Source organism: Pimephales promelas, chromosome 11 (genome assembly GCF_988280905.1).
Source record: "Pimephales promelas chromosome 11, fPimPro1.hap1.1, whole genome shotgun sequence".
NCBI classification, from domain to species: Eukaryota; Metazoa; Chordata; class Actinopteri; order Cypriniformes; family Leuciscidae; genus Pimephales; species Pimephales promelas.
The window spans coordinates 1,732,626-1,756,245 of NC_142779.1; the positions used below are offsets into that span (position 1 = coordinate 1,732,626).

The 23,620-nt window shown below is 34.9% G+C and overlaps 1 protein-coding gene across 2 annotated transcripts; it reads left to right on the forward strand.

Moving 5' to 3' along the window:
- The first annotated feature begins 565 nt into the window (after positions 1-565).
- On the forward strand, positions 566-19,134 carry b3galnt2 (beta-1,3-N-acetylgalactosaminyltransferase 2). Of its 2 annotated transcripts, XM_039649276.2 has the most exons (12): positions 566-781; positions 2,113-2,239; positions 5,124-5,224; positions 8,476-8,669; positions 12,320-12,415; positions 14,366-14,476; positions 14,992-15,070; positions 15,466-15,649; positions 16,923-17,054; positions 17,203-17,362; positions 17,704-17,760; positions 18,759-19,134. In XM_039649276.2, the coding sequence occupies exons 1-12, from the start codon at positions 676-678 to the stop codon at positions 18,885-18,887; spliced, it is 1,476 nt and encodes a 491-aa protein (XP_039505210.2). In that variant the 5' UTR covers positions 566-675; the 3' UTR covers positions 18,888-19,134. The 2 variants fall into 2 exon arrangements, with proteins under 2 accessions (XP_039505210.2, XP_088972853.1); XM_089116727.1 differs by lacking the exon at positions 2,113-2,239 and having other exon boundaries at positions 642-781.
- Positions 19,135-23,620: the final 4,486 nt, after the last annotated feature.

Below are 23,620 nucleotides of genomic sequence, written 5' to 3' on the forward strand. Positions count from 1 at the left end.
CAATATTTCTCTTATTTTAAAATCTCGTTGACCACAATAAGAATAACAAGTTTCTTAAGAATTATGATCATATCTTTCTTACCTTTCCTTTTACGCTATTGTACTTCAATTCAGTGTTTCTCTTCCTGCAATAAAATAAATCAAGTCAAGTCACCTTTATGTCTATAGAGCTTTTTACAATACAGATTGTTTTAAAGCAGCTTCACAGAGATAACAGGAAAATAATGCAACAACGATTGTTTCTAGAGGAAAATAGCGTCACAGTCCAGCTTAAGTAAGTTCAGTGATGTTTCATTTTTGTTATAAAAAAGTTATTAATTTGGAGAAAACCGTGATGTCATCGTCCAGCTCAGTTCAGTGATTATTACACGGTGTCAGTGCAGGCAGATCAGTAATATTGTTGAATATTAAATTAAATTGGATAATAATAATGATTTTTAAAACATGTTTTAATAAAAACATGAATTACAGTGTTTATTTTAATAAAACTACTCTTCCCAGAAGGCTCAGGGCGTCAACCGCTGCACTCCTATTGGTTGTCCGAGCGTGTCGTCATCAGCGCGCAGTTAGACATGACGCGACCGCGTCCGAGACTCATCAGATCTCCGCGATGCGGGACGAGGCTCCGGTGTGTTCGGTAACGGGTCTGAGGAGCGGTCACGCGTCGGTCCGTCCATGAGAAGCTCCGCGGCGGCGCTGTTTGCGTGTGTTCTCGCGGTTCTGCTCCACTGGCTCGGCTGGACCGACAGAACCGCGCTGCTGTCGGGCTTCAGTTCTGCAGGTACCGCTCAGCCTGGCTGAAACTTCTCGACTGTCTCTTATTCTGTTCCCACTGTTATTTGTAGGCATGGCAGTTTGTGTTGAAGTGAAGTGTGTGTGGTGTGTCCTCTGCATTCGACACATCCTGGACGCATAAGGTGGATTCATATATAAACGCTTATAGAACAATTAATGCATGCTTGCAAGTCTTTATGAGTCAGTTTTTATGAAGCTGGTGCATATATAGATATATTAATGCATGTAGAAACTTGGTGCTCAGGTTATTTAGAAAAATTAACTCTTAACACAAAGATAAAATAATATTAAAAATTGCATATTCTCAATTCTATTAGAAAAAATAATTCATATAAACTCAGATGCTGACTGCAAACTATTGCTCGTTATATATATATATAAGTTACATAAATTGAAAGTTGATGGTATAAATTATCTATCTATCTATCTAACTAATGTACTGTATGAAATATTAATCTTTAATGCACGTTCTATGAATGTAGATTAGAACATGAATGATCAGTGCATAAAAAATTCATACTCTGCTTATTGGACAGGCTCAATTCTTATAGAAAATAGAAGATGAGTAAAAATAAAAACTATTGCAAATTGTATTTAGAACAATTTCTTCTTTTAACTATATACATATGCATTGAGCATTACTGGTCTATTCATATTAAAACCTGTCTATTTACTATAATGTATATTATATTTAATGCATAGGTAACCTTAATGCTAAATGCATGTAGAACATTAATGATGCATACAAACATGAATACTTTTTTGCTCGTATAGCATTTATTCTTATGATGCTGAGATAGTGCTCAATTCATACGAAACGATTACTGCTTAATGCATGATATAGAGCATCCAATGCATATAGAACTTTAATGTTGACTGTGTTTAAAACGTGAATAATCAGTGCATAAGAACATTTAATACTCAATGCATTGACCATTCCACATTATAGTAAGCATAAGCATTGCATTAACTGACTGATAATATCACTGATGTTCAATTCTGTGAGTTGCGATGTGAAATGAATGAAGTCTGCATTAGTGATTGGTATCGGATTTGAAAGGCGTGTACAAATAGAAGAATGTGTGTAGTATCCGAGAGATTTATCTGGCAACAGCGGCTCAGATGCACATTACACACTCACTCTGATGTTTGTCACACATGGTGAAATAGGACATGAGTGACAAACCATTAGGGGATCCAAAGGGCCCGAGACTTTCGTCTGTTCTCTGTTTCAACCTGCCAGGAAGCCTTTTTACACGTTTCATGTCGGAGCTTATCAGCTGATTATTGTGTTTCTGTTAAATGTTGTATTTTTAGACAAGCAGAAGGCTGTGCATGAGGTGTTGGTGGGCGTTTTGTCGGCTCGGCATCATTATGAGCTCCGGCAGGCCATCAGAGACACATGGCTGGGCTACATCACACATCACCCGCACTTCAGCACACGGTCGGTCCCGCACACATCACACAACTCTGTTCACACACGTGGATTTTTTAATTTATTTATTTTTATTTCAAGCATACAATGAAAAGTGTACAACATAAGACAATGAATGAAAGAACACTGATGATCAAAACAAATAAAAATTCACCGCTGCTTGAAAAGGATGAAGTTTATCACTTATTCCCACCCCCTCTTTCAAACTCTTAATACATTAGTTTTCTTCCGTTGGTATTATCCACTTTTTTTCCAAAACACAAGCAGATATATCTTCATACAATCTTCTAGCAACAAAATTTCCTGCTTAAAGGAGTAGTTCACTTTTTTAAAAAAAACTTTTGCTGATAATTTACTCGCCCCCATGTCATCCAAGATGTCCATGTCTTTCTTTCTTCAGTTGAAAAGAAATGAAGGTTTTTGATGAAAACATTCCAGGATTTTCTCCATATAATGGACTTCAATGGGGTCCAAAAATATTTAATTTGTTCTCGTTGAATAATTGGTAATTATGTTTTTAAATATGTGAATATGTAATTCTATTTATGTTTTAATTACTTAATTTGTAATTATGTTTTATAATCATGTGAGTATGTCTATTGGTTAATACAGTCAGTGAATGAAATACTTTACAAATCACAATTGAAAATCTGACTTGAATATTTTCTCTTTTTATTTGAAAATCGATGCAAAAGATCAGATAATAAATAACAAATAAACGTTCACTGTTCAAGAGAATCTGAAAACCATATTTGAGTAAAAGTACAGACACATTACAGTGAAAACGTGAAAGTTTGTATTTTTTTGTTGTATTATTTTCATGTTATCACCGTGAAGCTGCCTTGAGACAGTCTGTAATGTAAAAAAAGCACTATATAAATAAGTGACTTGACTTGAAAGTCTCCAATCCCAATCTGACTCGAGTAAAAGTCTTATTATTACAGGCTTAAGTCTAGTCTCAGTCTAAAATGCATGTTTGATCTGTTTTAACTGAAAGTGTATCTTAAAATATATCAGTGCCACTGTTTTGTCTCAAGATGCACACCCGTAATGTTGTTTAAGACGCGTTTACTGAACTAAAGCCTAATCCTGGTTTAATCTAAACTCTGTCTGTGAAACCGGGCCTTGGAGTGTCTGAGTTTATCAGTGCTGAAGTATTTTACTCCTCAACACCTGAGAGAAATGCCAGTGAAAACAAGAAATTTGTGTGAGGAGAGCAATGACGCATTCATTTTCTAAAAACAAAATAAAACCTCAATATTGGAATAAATCAAGGTCGACACAACACGCCTACAAAACACTCAAGACTTAGTTGAGCTCAAGTGCTCAGAAAGAGCAAAGTAATGCAAAATCCTTGAAACGGTCTCTTGGTTATAACGGATAAATAAGTCAAATGAAATAATTAAAGCCTAATTGCACTGGATGTCTGAAACACAACGACCTGCTAATGCACTCGCATTCACTTCAGTGGCCTTGTTGACGATTTGGGGTGAAATACATTTTCAGAAATAAACTGATGCAGACAAAGTCCGTTGATAACTCATCAGAAAAATATTGGAATAAAGAGTACTCGAGTAAAAATGTAGTCAAGTCGAGAATAAAAGTTGCTAATGTAGTATTTACTCAGTCAATCTACACAACGCTAAAAAGACACTCAAGTATTAGAAAATGCCTCTGCACTCGACTGGATCGACCGAATCCCGTAGGAAGGACGGCAGAAACATCTTTCAGATCGACAAATGCCTTGATCACGGTTCTCTGTTCCTCTTTTAAATGAATGCGCTGTCGACATCTTCTATAACAGACGCGATGATGAATCTACACATCTCAGTTCTCCAGCGGCGGCCATTTTTGTTGTAAACGAGTTCAACCCGAGCGCTCTTTGGTGACGTGATGATTCCGTTACGGTTGATCATCTGTCCATCATCGTATAAACCCCGCCCTAAGAATCTGATTGGTCTGAACAGCTTTTTTATTTTTATTTTATTTTTTTTTTTGAATTTTCAAAATCACAGAGTTTGATATCGAGTTCTTGACTTTTTTTTTTTTACACATTTTCTGATAAGTATAACATCTGATAAGTAAAATATTAAAACATGAAACAACAATGATATGGAAAAAGAAGAAAAAGAAGAAAAAAGAAAAAACACGAAAAAAAAATAAAGATAGTTGGCATCACAGACATATATTAAATTCTTTTAGGAGGGATACAGATCTTTGGGCTTTTCGGGTTTTTAAAAATTTTACAGACTCAAAATACATTTTAAAAGGCTGTTTTGAAATGAGCAAAGTTGGGTTTTGAGTTACTCCACTTAGATTGATGAATATGAAATTTTCCTAATAATAGAAACAAATCGATAACATACATTTTTCTTATAGGAAACTCAAAATAATTTGTATGAAGTAAGACAGAAGACAAATTTAAGACAAGGTTGTAATTTATTTTAAAACCTAGAAATTGAGATTGAATTCTCAAAAGATTGAAGAATAGGGACATTCAAAGAATAAGTGCACAATAAACTCTCTTTCACAATTACAAAAACAGCATATTGGATACAGCATACTTGCTTCACAACGGATCAAGTCCAGACCGAACTTCTCGTCCTCAGATGTTGTGGGCGGGGCTAATCTCGGCTAGCATCCAGGCTAATGAAGTACAGTAATACTTTTGACCACTGTCTGTGTAAAAACACACTTACAGTATAAACCTTGTGCTGACTCTTAATTCTGATTGGATGCGACACAATCAAAGCCTCTGTAAAATAGCCAAAATAGCTATAATATATTACACTTGACGTTACACCCTTAGTAGTGTTGCACTTGCTAGTCGGTGTCACAAATGAGTGATTTTACTCCAGAATCATGTATTGATGTTTATTATTCTTTGTGAAAGGGTGATGGTGAAGTTCATCGTGGGCGAACATGGCTGTGCTGTCGCTCCAGAGGATCGTGAAGACCCGTATTCCTGCACACTTCTGAACCTCACAGAGACCGGTCAGTGTTCAATACTGTGTGTTCCTGATTTAGAGCGCTTTGGGGAGGCTTTAATGGCACTTTGCTCCAGTTTGTACTTTACCATTCTGCGTTTTCTGCCTCGTTTCCTCCCTTTTATACTGTTCATTTCATAGAGCCCCTACACACACACACACACACACACACACACACACACACACGTACGCCTCGCAGGATGTGGCCTGAAATCAGTGTGCACTTGGGTTCTCTTCTAAATAGTCAGCATGTTTTGGCTTCCAGCTAATTTCATTGGAACATCCAGTAATAACATTCTGCATTTTGATGATATATATATATATACATATATTCATGTTCAGTGTGAGGAAAATTGAAAAACAGGCTTTCTGCGAGTGTTAAAGTCACAAATTAAGGCCTTAAAATGGTCTTACAACAGCAGAAATTCATAGCGTTAAATGTTGCAAATAATGTATATTTGAAGAGTTCAGATGCAAAAGCCTCTAAATGCCACTTGAAATTTTCTTCTTTAATGATGATTTTTATCAAATTTGTATATTTAAGTTCAGTAATTTCACTTAAATAACAATTAATAGGTAATTATCATTGCCATTTAAGTGAAATTACTGAACTTAAATATACAAGCTTGATAAAAATCATCATTAAAGAAGAAAATTTCAAATGGCACTTAGAGGCTTTTGCATCTGAACTCTTCATTTCCTCAGTATTTTTGTCCTGTTTTCCAGTATAAATATCTAAACAAGTTTTAAATTCAGATACATTTACAGGAGATACAAATGTAAAATTAAGTCTTGAAAAAGTGTTTATGCTTAAAATAAAAACAAATATCTGCAAAAAGCTCTAAATTAGAGTCCACTGGCAGATATTTGTTCTTGTTTTAAGCATAAACACGTCATTTTGATCAATTTCACAGAAAACTAGATTTTGTCATTTTTTACGTCTGAAGTAAATGTATCTTGATTTAGGAATCTTTAGATATTTGTGCTGGGAAAAACTGAAATAATGAGGGAAAACATTACTTTTTTGCAGTTTGATCAGAAGGAACAGTCAAAATGATTTCCATATTTTAGTGGTTTTAAGCACAACGAGTGAAGTGAATTAAAAAGTAACAGATATTTGTTACTGACTCTGAAACTTTGAAGTGTTTCTATTTTATTAATATTATCGTTGTTGTTACTACCAACAAAAATAATAAAGGTAATTATAATATTGCTTTTAATAAGAGAAATTATTTAAATTAAAATATATTTGAACATTTAATTTTATAATATATAAATTATTAGTAGTAGTAGTATTAATATATTTAAATTTAAATGCATTTTTATTATAATTATTATAAACAGCTAAATTAACACAATTTATTATTATTAATATTAATAACAAAAAATCAATATTAATAATAGTAATATTTAAATAAATGAATAATAGTACTATTACTATTTTTAGAGAAATTAGGCAAATAAATATATAATATATATATATATATATATATATGTATATATATAATAATATAAGTATTGTACTAAAAATATTTCCATTAATTATCAAGTAAAACCATCATTACTATTAATATTATTTGTATTATTATTAATTATTTAAATTTTCTAAGGATTAATATTTTCCTGCTGAAGTAATTCCAGGCGTTTAACCCCCTAAAAATGTACATTTAGAGAACATATTGATGTATTGTGTTCCCTTCAATTAATTTCCGTTATTGGTCTTAAATTACCCTTTATAAAATCTGCACTAACAAAAAAGTTAGAATTTTCGGAATGTTCATTTTTTCGAATTTGAAAGTGAAAATTCCGAAAAGCCAAACTTGTTTCTTTTTGTGGAACATGATATAAAATTTTAAAAGTAGCAACTTATGGAACCATATTCCTGGAGCTCAAACATTACAGCATGTATATTAATGCTGAATGTTGACTGGATGTGATCGGTCAGTTGATGGACTCTCAGGTGTGTTTACTGTGTTTTGAAGAGCGAGACGGTTTGAGAGTCTCAGAGCGGTGATTGGTGATGCGTTATGCTAATGTGTGAGAATATCCTGTGTGTCTAAAAGCTTTTCAACACATCTGTGCTCCTGCCTCTCGTCTGCGCCGTCTTTAATTGGCTTTGGTCTCAAGGACGAGGAAGCGGTGCGTCTGGAGCTGGAATGAGCGGCTCGTTTCTCCATAAACGACTCTGTTCTTCCAATTGATCTCCTGGGTAATAAATGGCCGCTTTCTAATTAAGCCGAGCAGCGAGTCTCTTAAAGTGCTGATGTGTGTATTATTCTGCAGCGGCGCGTGAACACACCTCCACATAAGGCTTTGTCTTTAACCCTTCTTCTGCTTATTTGTTTAATTATTGTGCTGTCACATGATAAAATTGATGTGTTTTTGCATTTAATCAAAACTATGAAAAGACATAATATGTTTTGAGCATAAAAGGTAAACGGATGATTGGTCAAGGTCTGTTCACTCTGTGCATTCATCAGGTGCATTCTGGGATGCTTTTATACGCTTATGAGGAGGAACATGTGTGATGCACACCTGATGATGCTTTTCACTACAACCCACATTAAAAATGAACTAATAATAACATGAGCCATAATAATAATAAATTAAAAGCAATAATAATTAAAAGTAATGAATATAATTAATATTATTAATTATATTTAAATTTTAAAAGTTATTATACATTTTATTATTATTATCATTGTTGTTCCTACCAACAAAAATAATAATGGTAATTATTGCTTTTAATAGAGAGATTATTTAAATTAAAATATATTTGAACATTTAATTTTATAATATATAAATTATTATTAGTATTACTATTAATATTTTAAATTTAAATGCATTTTTATTATAATTAATAACAATAATTATTATTAACAGCTAAATTAATACAATTTATTATTATTAATATTAATAACAAAAACATCAATATTAATAATAGTAACATTGAAATAAATTAATAATATTAGTCCTACTATTTTTCAGAGAAATTAGTCAAAAAATTTAACTGATAATAAGTTATTATTAATATTATTATTAAATTATATTTTAATCAAAATCATTATTCAATAAAATTAACAAATAAAACAAGTATTGTACTGAAATGATATCCATTAATTATCAAATAAAACCATCATTACTATTAATATTATTTGTATTATTATCAATCATTAAATTTTTCTAAGGATTAATATTTTCCTGCTGAAGTAATTCCAGGCGTTTAACCCTGGACTGATTCAGCTGGTGTGTTTTCAGTGTCGGATGAGGAGATGTCCATCTTGAGTGTCCCTGAGGGCTCAGCGCTGGTGCCGTGTGACGTCTCTGTGCTCAGTCTGGACTTCAAGGTCCTTCACTCGGTGGTCATCACTCAGCTGGGCGTCTTTCCCAACGGCCCGAGACACGAGTTCACTGGGAACGTCACCGTCCGGCTGCTCCAGGTGGACCAAGAGGTACGAGTCAGTGTCACCTGAATATAACGCTGCGTTCATGTCATCTCGTATAGATCGTGGTTACGAGTTGAGTGCTCTTGAACGCCTCCACGGTGCCGACTTCCCACCTCGTAAACTCGACTTCCCACCTCGCAAACACGACTTCCCACCTCGTAAACTCGGCTTCCCACCTCATGAACTCGACTTCCCACCTCGCAAACACGACTTCCCAACTCGTAAACTCGGCTTTCCACCTCATGAACTCGACTTCCCACCTCGCGAACACGACTTCCCACCTCGTAAACTCGACTTCCCACCTCGTAAACTCGACTTCCCAACTCGTAAACTCGACTTCCCAACTCGTAAACATTACTTCCCACCTCGTAAACTCGACTTCCCACCTCGTAAACTCGGCTTCCCACCTCGTAAACACGACTTCCCACCTCGTAAACTCGGCTTCCCACCTCGCAAACACGACTTCCCACCTCGCAAACACGACTTCCCAACTCGTAAACACGACTTCCCACCTCGCAAACACGACTTCCCAACTTGTAAACACGACTTCCCAAGTCGTAAACTCGACTTCCCAACTCGTAAACACGACTACCCAACTCGTAAACACGACTTCCCAAGTCGTAAACTCGACTTCCTAAGTCGTAAACACGACTTCCCAACTCGTAAACATGACTTCCCACCTCGTAAACTCGACTTCCCAACTCGTAAACTCGACTTCCCAACTCGTAAACATGACTTCCCACCTCGTAAACTCGACTTCCCACCTCGTAAACTCGGCTTCCCACCTCGTAAACACGACTTCCCACCTCGTAAACTCGGCTTCCCAACTCGCAAACACGACTTCCCACCTCGCAAACACGACTTCCCAACTCGTAAACACGACTTCCCACCTCGCAAACACGACTTCCCAACTTGTAAACACGACTTCCCAACTCGCAAACACGACTTCCCAACTCGTAAACACGACTTCCCACCTCGCAAACACGACTTCCCAACTCGTAAACACGACTTCCCACCTCGCAAACACGACTTCCCAACTTGTAAACACGACTTCCCAACTCGTAAACACGACTACCCAACTTGTAAACACGACTTCCCAAGTCGTAAACTCGACTTCCCAAGTCGTAAACACGACTTCCCAACTCGTAAACTCGGCTTCCCACCTCGCAAACACGACTTCCCACCTCGCAAACACGACTTCCCAAGTCGTAAACACGACTTCCCAACTCGTAAACTCGACTTCCCACCTCGTAAACAAGACTTCCCAACTCGTAAACTCGGCTTCCCACCTCGCAAACACGACTTCCCACCTCGCAAATACGACTTCCCAAGTCGTAAACTCGACTTCCCACCTCGTAAACATGACCTCCCACCTGGTAATCTCAGCTTCCCACCTCGTAAACTCGATTTACCACCTCGTAAACTCGACACATCTAAATAAATCTGCAAACACAGTTTTTGTGTTGTAGTGTGGACTGTCAAAACAGAGGTATTTAAAAACGATGACTTAAGTTTAGTCATGTGACTCGCATTGTACCGGTAGATATCATTGTACAGATCAGAATAGCCCTGTGACCCATTTTTGTGTCTCGTGTAAAATATGCATAGAACAGTCATCTAGCATTAAACTCTTTTAGAAACTCGGTTTGCACTTTGTAAAGTCACTCAATTAGTTCTTGCCACTGGAGGAACCTAAAATATCCTGCTGGCTTCTTAAGGTGAGTTTTCATCATTCCCCGCTACACATTACTCATTTATTTGATAAATGTGCTAGAGATGTACCGTGAAGCAGAAGTCAAAAGACATATCGTTCATTCCGACAAGCTGGAGAGATAAATGCGTGCAGAGCAAATTCAATAAAGTCTGGACTGGAATCTGACGCTTTGATTGTGAAGTCTCTCTGATCTCGCGTCGGGCGAGTGAGAGGTCGGCGGATCCGTGTGATGAAATAATCCCACAATTTAATACATTTGTTGAAGTCAACAGACTGACACAGGAGAGCCGCTGGTGTGAGAACACTGATCTGAAACCCATGGAAAATGACAGGACGGGATTCAATAAGTCGTATCAGGAGTGTGTGTTACCAACACGTCCAGTAATGTGGTCCCATTAAAAATAATCACAGCTTGTTTTGAATTATTCATACATTTCCAGCCTTTTAAAGTCAGGTTTGTTCTTGGCCTTTTCACCATAGTTCTTACAGTGGTATTAGTAATAAACCTTATAAATCACGGCTCCTCGTTGCTGTTGTTGGATCAAACTATGACATTTCGAGATTATAAACACTGCGGCTGCACTAATGGATTATGGTCCCTCAATATGGACGCTTATATTTGATATAATTATACTGGTCATATAATAATGGTTTGAGTTTGCGTACTGAGAAATTCAATTCAAACTGAGTTGTGGGTTTTTCAACTATTAACATTTTTATGTCCAGGGGTTTATTTTCAATAAAACTAAGAGATTTCAATCTTTAAATTGTTTTGTTATTTGAAGGTCACTGTAAAACTTGATTTTTAAAAAAAAAATATATATATATATCATGCCTTTATCATTTAGGCAATTTCTGCTTGCAAAATGCTTTTTATTTTTTAATTTTTTACTTTCATCCAAGACCCAGATGTTCACTCTTAAAATATGAAAACCTATCATGAAAATATTATTATATTTAAAAAAATCATAATCCTTATTAAAAATAAAGAGTGAGGCTAACATTTCAAGATTTCCACATGTATGTGTGTGTGTGTGTGTGTGTGTGTATATATATAGGGCTGTCTGTGCAAAAATTAATTGCGATTTAATTGCATCCAAAACAAAAGTTTGTGTTTACATTATAATATAATATATATATTATATATAATATAATTATTTTGTATATGTAGATACACAGACATGCATGTATATATTTAATTATTTGCATGTAAATACTAATATATATATACATAAATATATAATTTATATTAAATATAAATATTTTATATATGAATAACACATTTTTTTTAAATATATACATGCATGTGTGTGTATTTATATATACAAAATAATTATACACAGCACACACACACATATATTATGTAAACACAAACTTTTATTTTGCATGCGAATAATCGCAATTAATCTTTGGACAGCCCTTATATATATATATATATATATATATATATATAGAAGAAGTCCTAAAATGTTATTATTCCTGCATAATTTCTAAATTCATGTGATGTAATAATGACAATGACAAAATATGAACATATGAAAAATGTTAAATATGAACATTGATCATAAAAGTATATTTATATTTTAGAATGTAACATGATCATCTTAATTAAAATAATATATATATGACATTCATATTTGTTTGTTTGTGTAAAAACTTTTTTATATCAGTTAAATTATGCAAGTTTTATTAATGTGCATATATGATGTATAAAATAGCCTTAAGACAAAAAGCCTGCCATTAAATCTTAATATCAGGACCGCCATGGACTCACACTGAATGCATAGCGTGTGATGAAGAGGAAGAGGCTGTGAGACGTGTCGTCTGGAGAAATCACATATTGACTCGTGTGTGTCGGTTTATTCAGAGAGTGTTGCCCTTTCAGCTGTGCAAATATGCTCTGTTTTTTTCTTTGTGTGTGTGTGTGTGTGTGTGTGTGCAGGAGGCGGTGGTGAGCGCTCGCTTCAGCACACTGAGTCCAGGATCACGTGTGGGTGGGATGTTTTACAAGCCCGTGGAGCAGTTCATTCTCCCCAAGGTGACGCGTTCAGTCATCATTCACACCGGCATTCATGTCTCAGTCTCAGTCCAGTCTAAAATCATCATTATCCATAACTGTGTCTCCTGTTTAATATATATATATAATGTACATCCATCAAAAAATAATAGCTTGTATCCATGGACTGGATGTATATTACACGGTGATTACATTAACAAAAGTGTCTCAGATACATTCATGAGCATCATTGTACAGGGATTCTGTGACCTCATAGTGTTTTCTGACCAATCAGAATCAAGCATTTCTGAATGGCCCGTCTCTGCAGCATCAGACAGTTAATGGCTCTTTACATTGCTTGTCTAGGCATGCCTGCAAAAATGCTTTTCTTACTTAGTATTTTTGTCTTGTTTCCAGTCCAAATATCTAAAGATTCTTAAATCAGGATGAGTAAAATACCGTAAGATAATATGTCTTGTTTTCCGGAGGAATTACTCAAAATGAAGTGAGTTGTTGCTTAAAACGATCTAAATTATCTGCAAATGGCTATTTTTCTCACCCCATTGGCTGATAATTTTGCTTGTTTTAAGCAAAAACTCACTTCATTTTTATTTATATCCCCAAAAAACAAGATTTTACTAATTTAGTAAATGCATCCTGATTTAAGACTGTTTTGATATGTGGAAACAAAATATTAAGTAAGAAAAGCATTTTTTTTTTCAGTGCACTTTCAATTCCAGACTAAAGTTGCCACAGTTATTAATACTTTGCATGTGCTTCACTTTATTTGTACCACTTTGTTCTTTTAATTTATTGTTATTTATCTATATATCTTTTTTAGAATTTGAAAGATAATGAAGATATTGTTTGATAAGTGCGATCTCTGATTGTGGTCCTAGGAAACCCATAAAGTAGTGCTTGAGAAGCTGATGATGTTTTCTGTAAATCATCTGTTTTCCCACGGGTCCTTGAAATCCTTCAAAGTTTGTGAATCTGAAAAAAAAAAAAGTTTTTGGAAAATGTACATAACTCGAAAAAATTAGAATCTGGTGCAAAAGTTCATTTATTTCAGTAATTCAACTTAAAAGGTGAAACTAATATATTATATAGACTCATTACATGCAAAGTGAGATATTTCAAGCCTTTATTTGTTATAATTTTGATAATTATGGCTTGACATTACCGCTAAAATAATCTTTAGACCCAATGTTCGTCAAATAACCAGCAATTAATGTTTCTGATTTTATTACACAAACAGTGATTCATAATATATTTCTGGTAACACTTTTGAGACTTGCACTGCCTGTCTCTGTGAGCTTTTATAGTTAGAAATCGAAAAAACGAGCATAACAGCACATTAAAAAAAATAAAAAAAACTCACAGAAGAACTTAAAATGTTGAGTTTTTAATTTATAACACATGATATAGTTAAGTAACACAAGACGGGAGCTATTTTGCTGAGTATTCTCATGATTGCAAATGTAACATTACTTGGGTTAAATATAACATATCACTCTTAGAAGAAAAGGTTCTATATAGAACCTTAAAAAGTTCTATCAGCACTACATATTTGGAACCCCTAAGAGGTTCTATACACTCTTAAAAAAGGGTTCCTCTGGGTTTTATATAGCACCCTGGGGTTCCATACTTGGCCAATAGAACCTTTTACCAAAAAAATGGTTCTATTTTGCAGTTCCATATATGAAGCGGGGGATGGAACCATTTCTTCTAAGAGTGTATGTAATATAATGTGTATTTCCATCACAGGTTTGGTCAGTGGCATTTAAAAGGTCTTCAATTGAACTTGTTTGTTTCTATGTGTAGCCCTGCACTGGGAACTTCTATAACAAAGAAAAGTCTCATAAACAAGAGTTTGATGATGACTCTGAGACGATATTTCAAAGCAGAAATATTGATTAATACCTTGATTATAATCACTTATTAGATATACTTCTCTGTTCTGGGGTCAGTGGTTCTGGTCTTCATCTGCAGGGCTTCGAGGGAACGCTCCTGTGGGAAGCTCAGGATTCGTCCGGTCTGATGTCGGTCAACACTTCGGCGGTGCGTCTGAATAACGGCGGAGGCGTTCTCAAGTTTGGATCTGTGAGAGCAACAACTTCTTTCATTTCAATGCATTATAGTAGAAAAATGTTTTTCTTACTTAGTATTTTTGTCTTGTTTCCAGTCCAAATATCTCAAATTCTTAAATTAAGATGCATTTACTACTGTAGATGAGTGAAATACCATAAGATATTGTGCCTTGTTTTCTGGGGGATTTAATCCAAATGAAGCGAGTTGTTGCTTAAAACGAGCAAAATTATCAGCCAATGGGGTTAGTTCTTACCCCATTGGCTGATTATTTTGCATGTTTTAAGCAAAAACTCTCATAGTTTTTATTTATTTCCCCAGAAAGACATGATATCTTATGGCATTTTACTCATCTAGTAAATGCATCTTAATTTAAGAATTTGAGATATTTGGACTTGAAACAAGACAAAAATATTAAGCATTTTTTGCGGTTCTGGAGGGTTTTACTGGCTCAGATCATGAAGGTTTTGGGATCTTTCAATCCTAGAGTTTTCTTCCCATCAGGATGAGGTTATGTTGTGTTTGGTCAGGTTGAAGATGGCACGTTGCCTCACAGGAGCGCTCTGGGCTTCCCGGGTCTGGCCGGAGGATTCATGTTTTCAGTGTACGGTACGTTGAGCGTTGATGTATGTAGCGTTTGTGTTCGGTGTCAATCAGCCTTGTGCTTTCATGATCAATCACTGATTGTTATGGAGGAGAACTTTAGCAGCTTCGGTAAGATTATTGAATTATCTCGTCAATTCTGCATTTATTTTATTAAAAAATACAGTAAAAAAATGTGAAATATTATTACAATTTAAAATAAACCTTTTCTATGTGAAAAAATAGTAAAGTGTAATTTATTCCTGTGAGGAAAGCTGTATTTTCAACACCATTACTCCAGTCTTCAGTGTCACATGATCTCTAATATGATGATTTGAAGCTCAAGAATCATTTCTGATTATTATCAATGTTGAAAACTGTTGTGCTGCTTCATATTTATGTTAAAAATGAATTTTTTCCAGATGTGGAGATGTTGTCTGAGCTGTTGCGTGGGCGAGCTGGACGGCAGCGGCGTCGAGCGGATGAGCTGAAGCTGGAGGACGAAGCGCTGCGGGACGAGAGCCTCAGACACGGAGACATGGTGTTCGTGGACGTGGTGGACACCTACAGGAACGTGCCTTTAAAACTGCTGCAGTTTTATAAGTGGTCAGTGCATTACCCAATCACCTCTCAGACCTCGCTCTCCACGTATAGATTTGAATATTAGCCAGAAATTATAGTACAACTTTGCTAGTTATTTAAAGTCCACCTGTAGTCAATCATTTTATCCCTTAAAGCTCATCTTTGATCACCAGAATGACATACAAGCGTCCTCAAAAATTAAATGTCTTCATGCCTTAAAATATATTTAAAAAAAATGTAATGAAATTTTTTTTTAAATGCCTTAAAAAAAAAAATTAAAAAAAAATTAAATTAAATGTCTTCATGTTTTAAAATATCCTGAATGTAACTCGACACCAGTGTTGGGTAAGTTACTCTAAAAAAGTAATTAATTACTAGCTACTAATTACCTCTTCAACAGTGTAATTAGATTACTGTACTAATTACTCTCTCTAAAAAGTATTTAATTACTTTTAATTACTAATTACTTTCAAAATCCCATATCAATCTCAACCAGCTGAATAATACAAGGATAGACATGAATCTGTTTTAATTCTTTCAAATAAATCCTATAAAAATGCATGAATTATCCTTAAACTGACCAAGATGGAGAAGGTTACATTATAAAAACATACTTTTTAACATCAGACAATACATTTTGAAGTTAAACCCACTATTGTTTTATGTCTGATCTCATGACATTTCACACTTTTTTCATACATATTTTACAATAATTCATACGAATTTGTACGAGTGCGGTCATAAAATTTACATACCTCATAAAATGCATACGAATCGCTGTGAGATCGGATTGATATATACACAGTATTTGCCTCAATTACATCAGAAGTAACTAATTAAATTACAGATAAATGAAGAGTAATCCCTTACTTTACCTTTTCAAGGGAAAAGTAATTAAATTACAGTAACTAATTACTTAGTACTTAGTAATTAGTTACACCCAACACTGCTCGACACCCTCATTTAGTATGTGTGGTTCTATGAATATGCAAATGAGCTCCGCCTCCACTCACTCACTCACTCGATCACACGTTTGTGACGTCAGAAACACCACCGTGTTTTTGAGACTGTCTTTGGTTCACTGCAGTTTTACTCAGCAATGCTGTCCACTCATGAACTTACACATAATATGTCTTAAAGCATATTAAAAACACCACATAGACGCATAAACAGCATTAAACGCTGGATTTATCAGTCAGTCAGTCAGTCATAGGTGATCATGTTTGTCTTGTGTTGTGAATCGGCTTCAGTAAAGCAGATCTGTGTTCATGAAGTGTGTGTGTATCCGCTCGCACAGGTCGGTGGGAAACGCTGACTTCAAGCTGCTTCTCAAGACTGATGATGATTGTTATATCGACGTGGACGCCGTCCTGCAGAAGACGGAGCGCCTCACACACACCATCACACACACCGGCCTGTGGTGGGGCAAGTGAGTGAGCTGTGTATATTTATTAATTACGTTACTAATTAATACTTTTATTCAGCAGGGATGCATTAAATTGATCAAAAGTGACAGTAAACACATTTATAATGTGTGTGTGTGAGATATTACTGAGTTAACACTGAGTTGTGTTCAGTTTCCGGCAGAACTGGGCTGTGGATCGAGTGGGGAAGTGGCAGGAACTGGAGTATGCGAGTCCTGCGTATCCGGCCTTCGCCTGCGGATCGGGATATGTGGCGTCCCGGGATCTGGTGGAGTGGCTGGCCAGCAACGCACAGCATCTGAAAGCGTACCAGGTGATGATGACCTTCTTCAAAATACAAAGGGATTGCTTTTTAGAATTACCCAGCATGCAACTAAATCATGATAATCAGAAATCCATGATGAAAAAGGCATGTGTGACTCCATTAGCAGCCTCTGTTCATACGCGGAGCTCTCTCGAAGTCAATGCTTGCAGAATCAGATGTGTCTGTACGGCGCTCTAATGTCACACACGTCGAGTCTCTAATCGGTTTCTCACTGTTGCAGAGCCACTGAACCAAGAGAAATGATGCTAAAAGGGCATCTCTGTCAAATACATTTAGATGGTGTATTGTATACAGTAGATATTAACAGTGTTTTCTGCATGATTTCACAGGGAGAAGATGTGAGCATGGGCATCTGGATGGCAGCGGTGGGACCTCGCAAATATCAGGTGAAAAAGACACAAAACAAATACTGCCTTAATATATCAATAATATAGATTTATTAAATATATATATATATATATTATTATTTTTAAATTAAATTATTAAATTCATTTTTCAGCTGCACACCTTCAGAAACCAACTACTGCCTTTATATATATATATATATGATAATATATATATGATCTAAAATAAACGTTAATATATGCAGAGAATGAGAGAGTATAGATATATTACTGTTATTTTAAAAACCAAATATTGACTTGATTTTATATGTAATCAATTATATTAATACAGGTGAAACTCGAAAAATTTTAATATGGTGCAAAAATTCATTTATTTCTGTAATTCAACTTAAAAGGTGAAACTAATATATTATATAGACTCGTTACATGCAAAGTGAGATATTTCAAGCCTTTATTTGCTATAATTTTGATGATTATAGCTTACAGATTATTAAAACCCCAAATGAAAAGGTGCTGTAAGCCATAATCTCAGAATTATTTCCTAAAACTGAAATTAAAATAATATATTTTAATATATTTTTATACCTTTTAAGACTCAATTCTGCGTTTGAGCCTGAACACACAGCTCTTGTTGATCTCAATTTTTTAAGTTAGGTTTTTTTTTTTTTTTAAAGTTAAGTCTGTTTTAATTGGTTTAATTTGACTTAACTTGATCAAATTGAGGAAACCTTGTTGCCTTAAAATGATTAAGTTAATAAACTTCATGCTTAATCAAAAAAATGAAGTAATGTGGAATTGTCAAGCTCACGTAACTTAATTTTTTCAATTAAGCATTGTTTTTTAGGCATTGTTTTACAATTATTTTTTAAGTAAGTGAACTGAACACTTTTTACAGTGAACTGATCAAATGTAGACCTTTAGTAATGCATGAGTGAAACTGACTTTGCCAGATGCCTTTATCCACTTATTCATCATGTGGGAATCAAACCATGGCATTGATGTTGCTGTGTCTTAGTGTTCTGATGTGTGTGTGTGTTCAGGATTCAGGCTGGCTGTGTGAGAAGGAGTGTTTCGTGGACATGTTGTCGTCCCCGCAGCATTCGGCTCAGGAGCTGCGCTCGCTTTGGGAACGGAAGAGGAAGTGTGGCGATCCCTGCGGATGTGCCTGAACACACTCTTCTCTTCATAACGTTCACTTGTCCTTTTCTGTTGTTGGTCACCGGCTGGCTTTGAGGATCCACCAGAAGACGTGACGTACATACAGGGTTTGTGAATCGTCAGGGCATATTTCCTGCCTTCTTTATCGCTGCGAGTTCCCAAACACACAAACCCTTTTCACTGCTTTTAGCTGAGCTGGACGCCAAAATTGTCACATTGAAATGTTCATTTATGAACAATAAAAACGTTGCAACAGGTTGTAAATGTGTTTGTGTGATGACGAATCAGCGTTTATTTATAGCACTTGTCATACACAATGGGAATTCAAAGTGCTTTACATAGAAAAAAATTAAAATAATCAAAAGAAATAAGAATAATTAAAAGTTCAGTTTAGAATAAAAAATAAAATGCAGTAAAAACAGTCATGCACTGTGTTAGTAAATGAAGAAATTAACAAATGGATATCTCCATAATTACTTGCATTTAAGAATTGCATATTACATGTTTTCTGAAATGTTATGTTAAATATGTAAATTATGCATTATGTAATAAACCACGCACTCATTTGCATGCATTTCCAGAAATCTGAACAGTGGATAAAGCCAGCTTTACAATTCTTCAATCAAACTTCTGTGATTTTGTTGAAGGTTTTCACAGAGGGGATTTTGGATTTCTCTATTATTCATTCCATAAATCAGAACATGCTGTCAACAGCCAGGGAAAAAAGGGTAATATTTACACCATGTTTTAGGAATAAAATGTTCTATGAATCAGTTGAAATGATTTCTGAACAAACCTTCAGAATATAAATGTGAAAATTGTTATTTGGTGTGTGAGGAAAAGGAAAAAAAGGAAGAAAAAAACTTGAGGAAAAAAATCTACTCTGTTTAATTATTCTGAGTTAATTATCTCAGAATTATGAGATACATTTTTCTTGGAAAAAAAAACATTTTCACTCCGTTTTTATGAATTGAGTTACTAATTTTGAGATAATTAAGTCATTAATTCAGAAAAACAGAGCAAAAACGTTTTGTTTTTTCAATGAAAAATGATCTGGTAATTCTGAGATAATTAACTCATTAATTCAGAAAAAAACATTTGAATGCAATACGCTTCCGACTCAAACTCACAGCCTTTAAAAGATATGGATTGATTTTAAAACCTTGCAAATATATAAAGTCCAATAATAAAATAGCCCAAAATTAACAATCGCACACACAAAAAAACTCTACAAACTATGTTTGATTGACCTCAAACACAGAAACATCGGCAGTGACTCAGAGTTCATGCTGGTATTTTCTACCTCTTGATGCCAAACTTGCTCATCGTTTCTCTCCACGTGGTGTCAAAGATGATTCATAACTGAAATGAATGAGATATGGCTGATCTCCTTTCCCCAATGAAGGCCCTTTTAAGGCGTTCCCTCAATCCTCCGTAAAGTGCATCGGCTCAAAATACACGAGGACTCAGTCTGAGTAAATCAGTCTTCTGTTTCCACGTGATCTTCTGAGTGCTTTTAGTGAACGAACCGAGAGATGAGAATGAAGAGCTTGTGCAGAAACTATTCTGAGCTGATCATTTCAGTTTAATGCCACCATCTGGAGTCAAAATTATATAATCCCATATTCAATCCAAACCAATCCTGGCATGTTTTAAAATTTGAACACGTAAAAATGCATCGAAAGTATTTTAAATATAAAATGAAGAATTAGAAGAGGAAGTCTGATGAACGTTCTTATAATATTTTGACAAATTTACACTGCAAATGTGGCACAGATGCAGCTTAGAAGTGGTATAAATGCATTTACAGCTGTAAAGTTTGATCCTACACTGCAAAAATGCTTTTCTTACTTAAAGATGTCCTTATTGAAGTAGTAAAATGCCATATAATATGACTTGTTTCCTGGGATACAAAAATAAGTGATTTGTTGCTTTAAAAAAGCTAAATAATCTGAAACAGAAACAAGATTATTTGTCTTACCACATTGGCAGATAATTTTGCTTTTTTTTAAAGCAACAAATTTCTTAGTTTTAATTTATATTCCCAGAAAACAATCTAATGTTATTTTACTACTTCCATAAAGACATCTTTATTTAAGTATTTTTAGATATTTGAACTGGAAACAGAAATACTAAGTAATAAAAACATTCTTTGCAGTGTAGGGTCTGAGATGGGTTGTCTGATTTTATGCTGCATTATCTCTACATTGAATTTTGATCAGGCACAAAGAGCCGCCTTAACTTGTGGCAAATTTACACGGCAAATGTGGCGCAGAAACGCTTCTGAGCTGGCACATATCTTTACACAGACTCTTGAAAGCTGCTCAGAGGTGGCATAAATGCATTCACACAGTTATTTCAACTGTATAATTTGATAATAGGGACTGGGGTGGGTTTGAGGAGGCATAATTTGGTCTTTTTGTATCTTTACGCTGATTTTTGAGCAGGCACAGATCAGCCATACAGCCAAGTTTAGTCGGCTATGTGCCAGTTTAAAATTGAGTGTAAATATGCAATGCGTTATATAATGTTTATATTTTTATTTTTTATTTTTATAGCATTTGTTTTTGTTAAAACTAATTTTAAATTGTAGTTTAGTTATTTTAAAAAGGTATGTTTCCCACAATTTTAAGTCCTGTGTAAATGCATTTCTGCTGCTTCAGAACAGCATTAAAATACGCAGCATTAAATATGCATTTTCGTGGTTTTCTGCCAATTCAGATGTGGTTTCTAAAGCTGCTCAGCTATCAAATCACACAGTTGTAATTGTGTAAATGCTTTTATTCCACCTCTGACGTATAGTATACAGCAAGTGTGCAAAGATCACAGCAAGAACTATAAAGATAACTTTGTCATTCTGTTTATTCTAAGCGCGTGCTCGTCTGCCACTTTACAGGTGAACCTCAAAAAAAAAATTATATCGTGCAAAAGTTCATTTATTTCAGTAATTCAACTTAAAAGGTGAAACTAATATACAATATAGAGTATAGACTTATTGCAGTCATGCAAAGTGAGATATTTCAAGCCTCTATTTGTTATAATTTTGATGGAATTTAACAAATAGCCTACATATTTAAAGAATGCTATAATGTGTATAAAAACGAGGTTAGGAGAAGTTGCACTAAAAACATAACCTTAAATAACGGACATTTTAACGTTTTAAAAATATTGCAAATCATGACCTTTGTTTTCATAACCGATTTGTTTGCTGGATTGTTAGACAGTATAGAGTGTCTAGGTTGTTGCTGTATTTTTTTAAGGATATTAACATTAAAATTAACACAATCATTATGATTTTTTATATATAGTGGTGGTCATAAGATCTGTATTAAATGTATCGGTTTTTACCTCATCATCATCATCATCATCATCATCATCACCTCATCAAGGTGAACAGCTGCAGCGAGTCTAGATCCTGCCAAACCATACCCGTCCAACACTGGGCTTTTCATGAGAAATGTTTGGTTTTTCACTTTAATGTGACGTTTTTATTCATAACGATCGTGTTGGAGACGAGGAGAGGCTGAACTCGTGCAGATTTGCAGAAGATGCGGATGTTTTTCAGGTAAGTTGAACTTTCAACATTGTTCTTATCTAAACGCGAATCATCAACGCTTCCAAAGTCAGTAAATTATGCCCTAATTCTCACTTCTGGAGTCGCGAGTACGAGCTTTCATTCAAATAGGCCTACTTTGTTATCGGAAAGAACATGAATTATGGAGGACACCTTATTCTCGCTTATTTATTAGTAAAATCTACAGCTTAACCAAATGATATTTAGCGTCCCATTCACTGACAATCATAAACAGTCATCACGTGATCTATCATTTTGATAACGATTCTCGATTTTAGGTCTAATATAGGCTATTTTCGCTGTGTATAAAACATACATACACGCTTCGTATGATTATTCACGATAACTATAAATATGTAATACTTTAACAAGAAGACGATGTAGCTGTTGTAGAAAAAAACTAGTAACGTTAATCAGAGCAGCAGCAATCGTTCTCCTCTCCGCCATGTTTAAAGTCCCCATGAAATCACAATAGATTGTATTTCTTGGGCTTAAAGTATGAATATGCTAGTCCTACTACTATTATCATTAAGTTAATGTGCTCCAAAACAATGACAAAATTCACATTAAGAAGATAAGCGTTCAAAACTTGCAGTCTCACTTTCGCCAATATGATAATATGGCCAAATATAATTTGATCCAATCAAATGCTCTGTATAATCTAAAGCCCCGCCCTCTAATTATTGGCACTTTTGGCAGCTCAGTCTCCACCAAAATAGACCTCATCAAGTTAAATGGCATAGGATATAGCCTATTTAATGAAAAAAAAAAAATACTGTGAGGGAGTACATTCTATAAAATTGGTCAATTTTTATTTTATTTATGAGTGTTCAGCTAAATCATCGACTGCAACGTTGAACAGCCTTGTTTTCATGCCAAAAACACCAAATATTTAAATGTAATTTCTTCTGGTTTAGCCTATGTCACTAGGCGTTTTTCCATTACCCTCAAACTGCACAAATTGAAATTGCGAAATGAAAATGCGCTCAATGGAAACACGTCAATTTTGCAAAAACTCCCGTTTATCGCAAACAAGTTTTTACGCTTGCATGAGGAGGTTTTTCAGGCAATCCGAAAAAGGAATATTTCGGAAATAGAAACGGCGTCATTTCGCAAAAGTATTTTATCGACATTTAGAAAATATCGCAAAAGTTTTGCGCAAATCTGTAA

Coding starts and splice junctions, on each gene's coding strand:
- b3galnt2 (XM_039649276.2), top strand. CDS start 676: ATGAGAAGCTCCGCGGCGGCGCTGTTTGCGTGTGTTCTCGCGGTTCTG. Junction 782..2,112: donor GTCGGGCTTCAGTTCTGCAG/GTACCGCTCAGC, acceptor TTGTATTTTTAG/ACAAGCAGAAGGCTGTGCAT. Junction 12,416..14,365: donor AGCAGTTCATTCTCCCCAAG/GTGACGCGTTCA, acceptor CTTCATCTGCAG/GGCTTCGAGGGAACGCTCCT.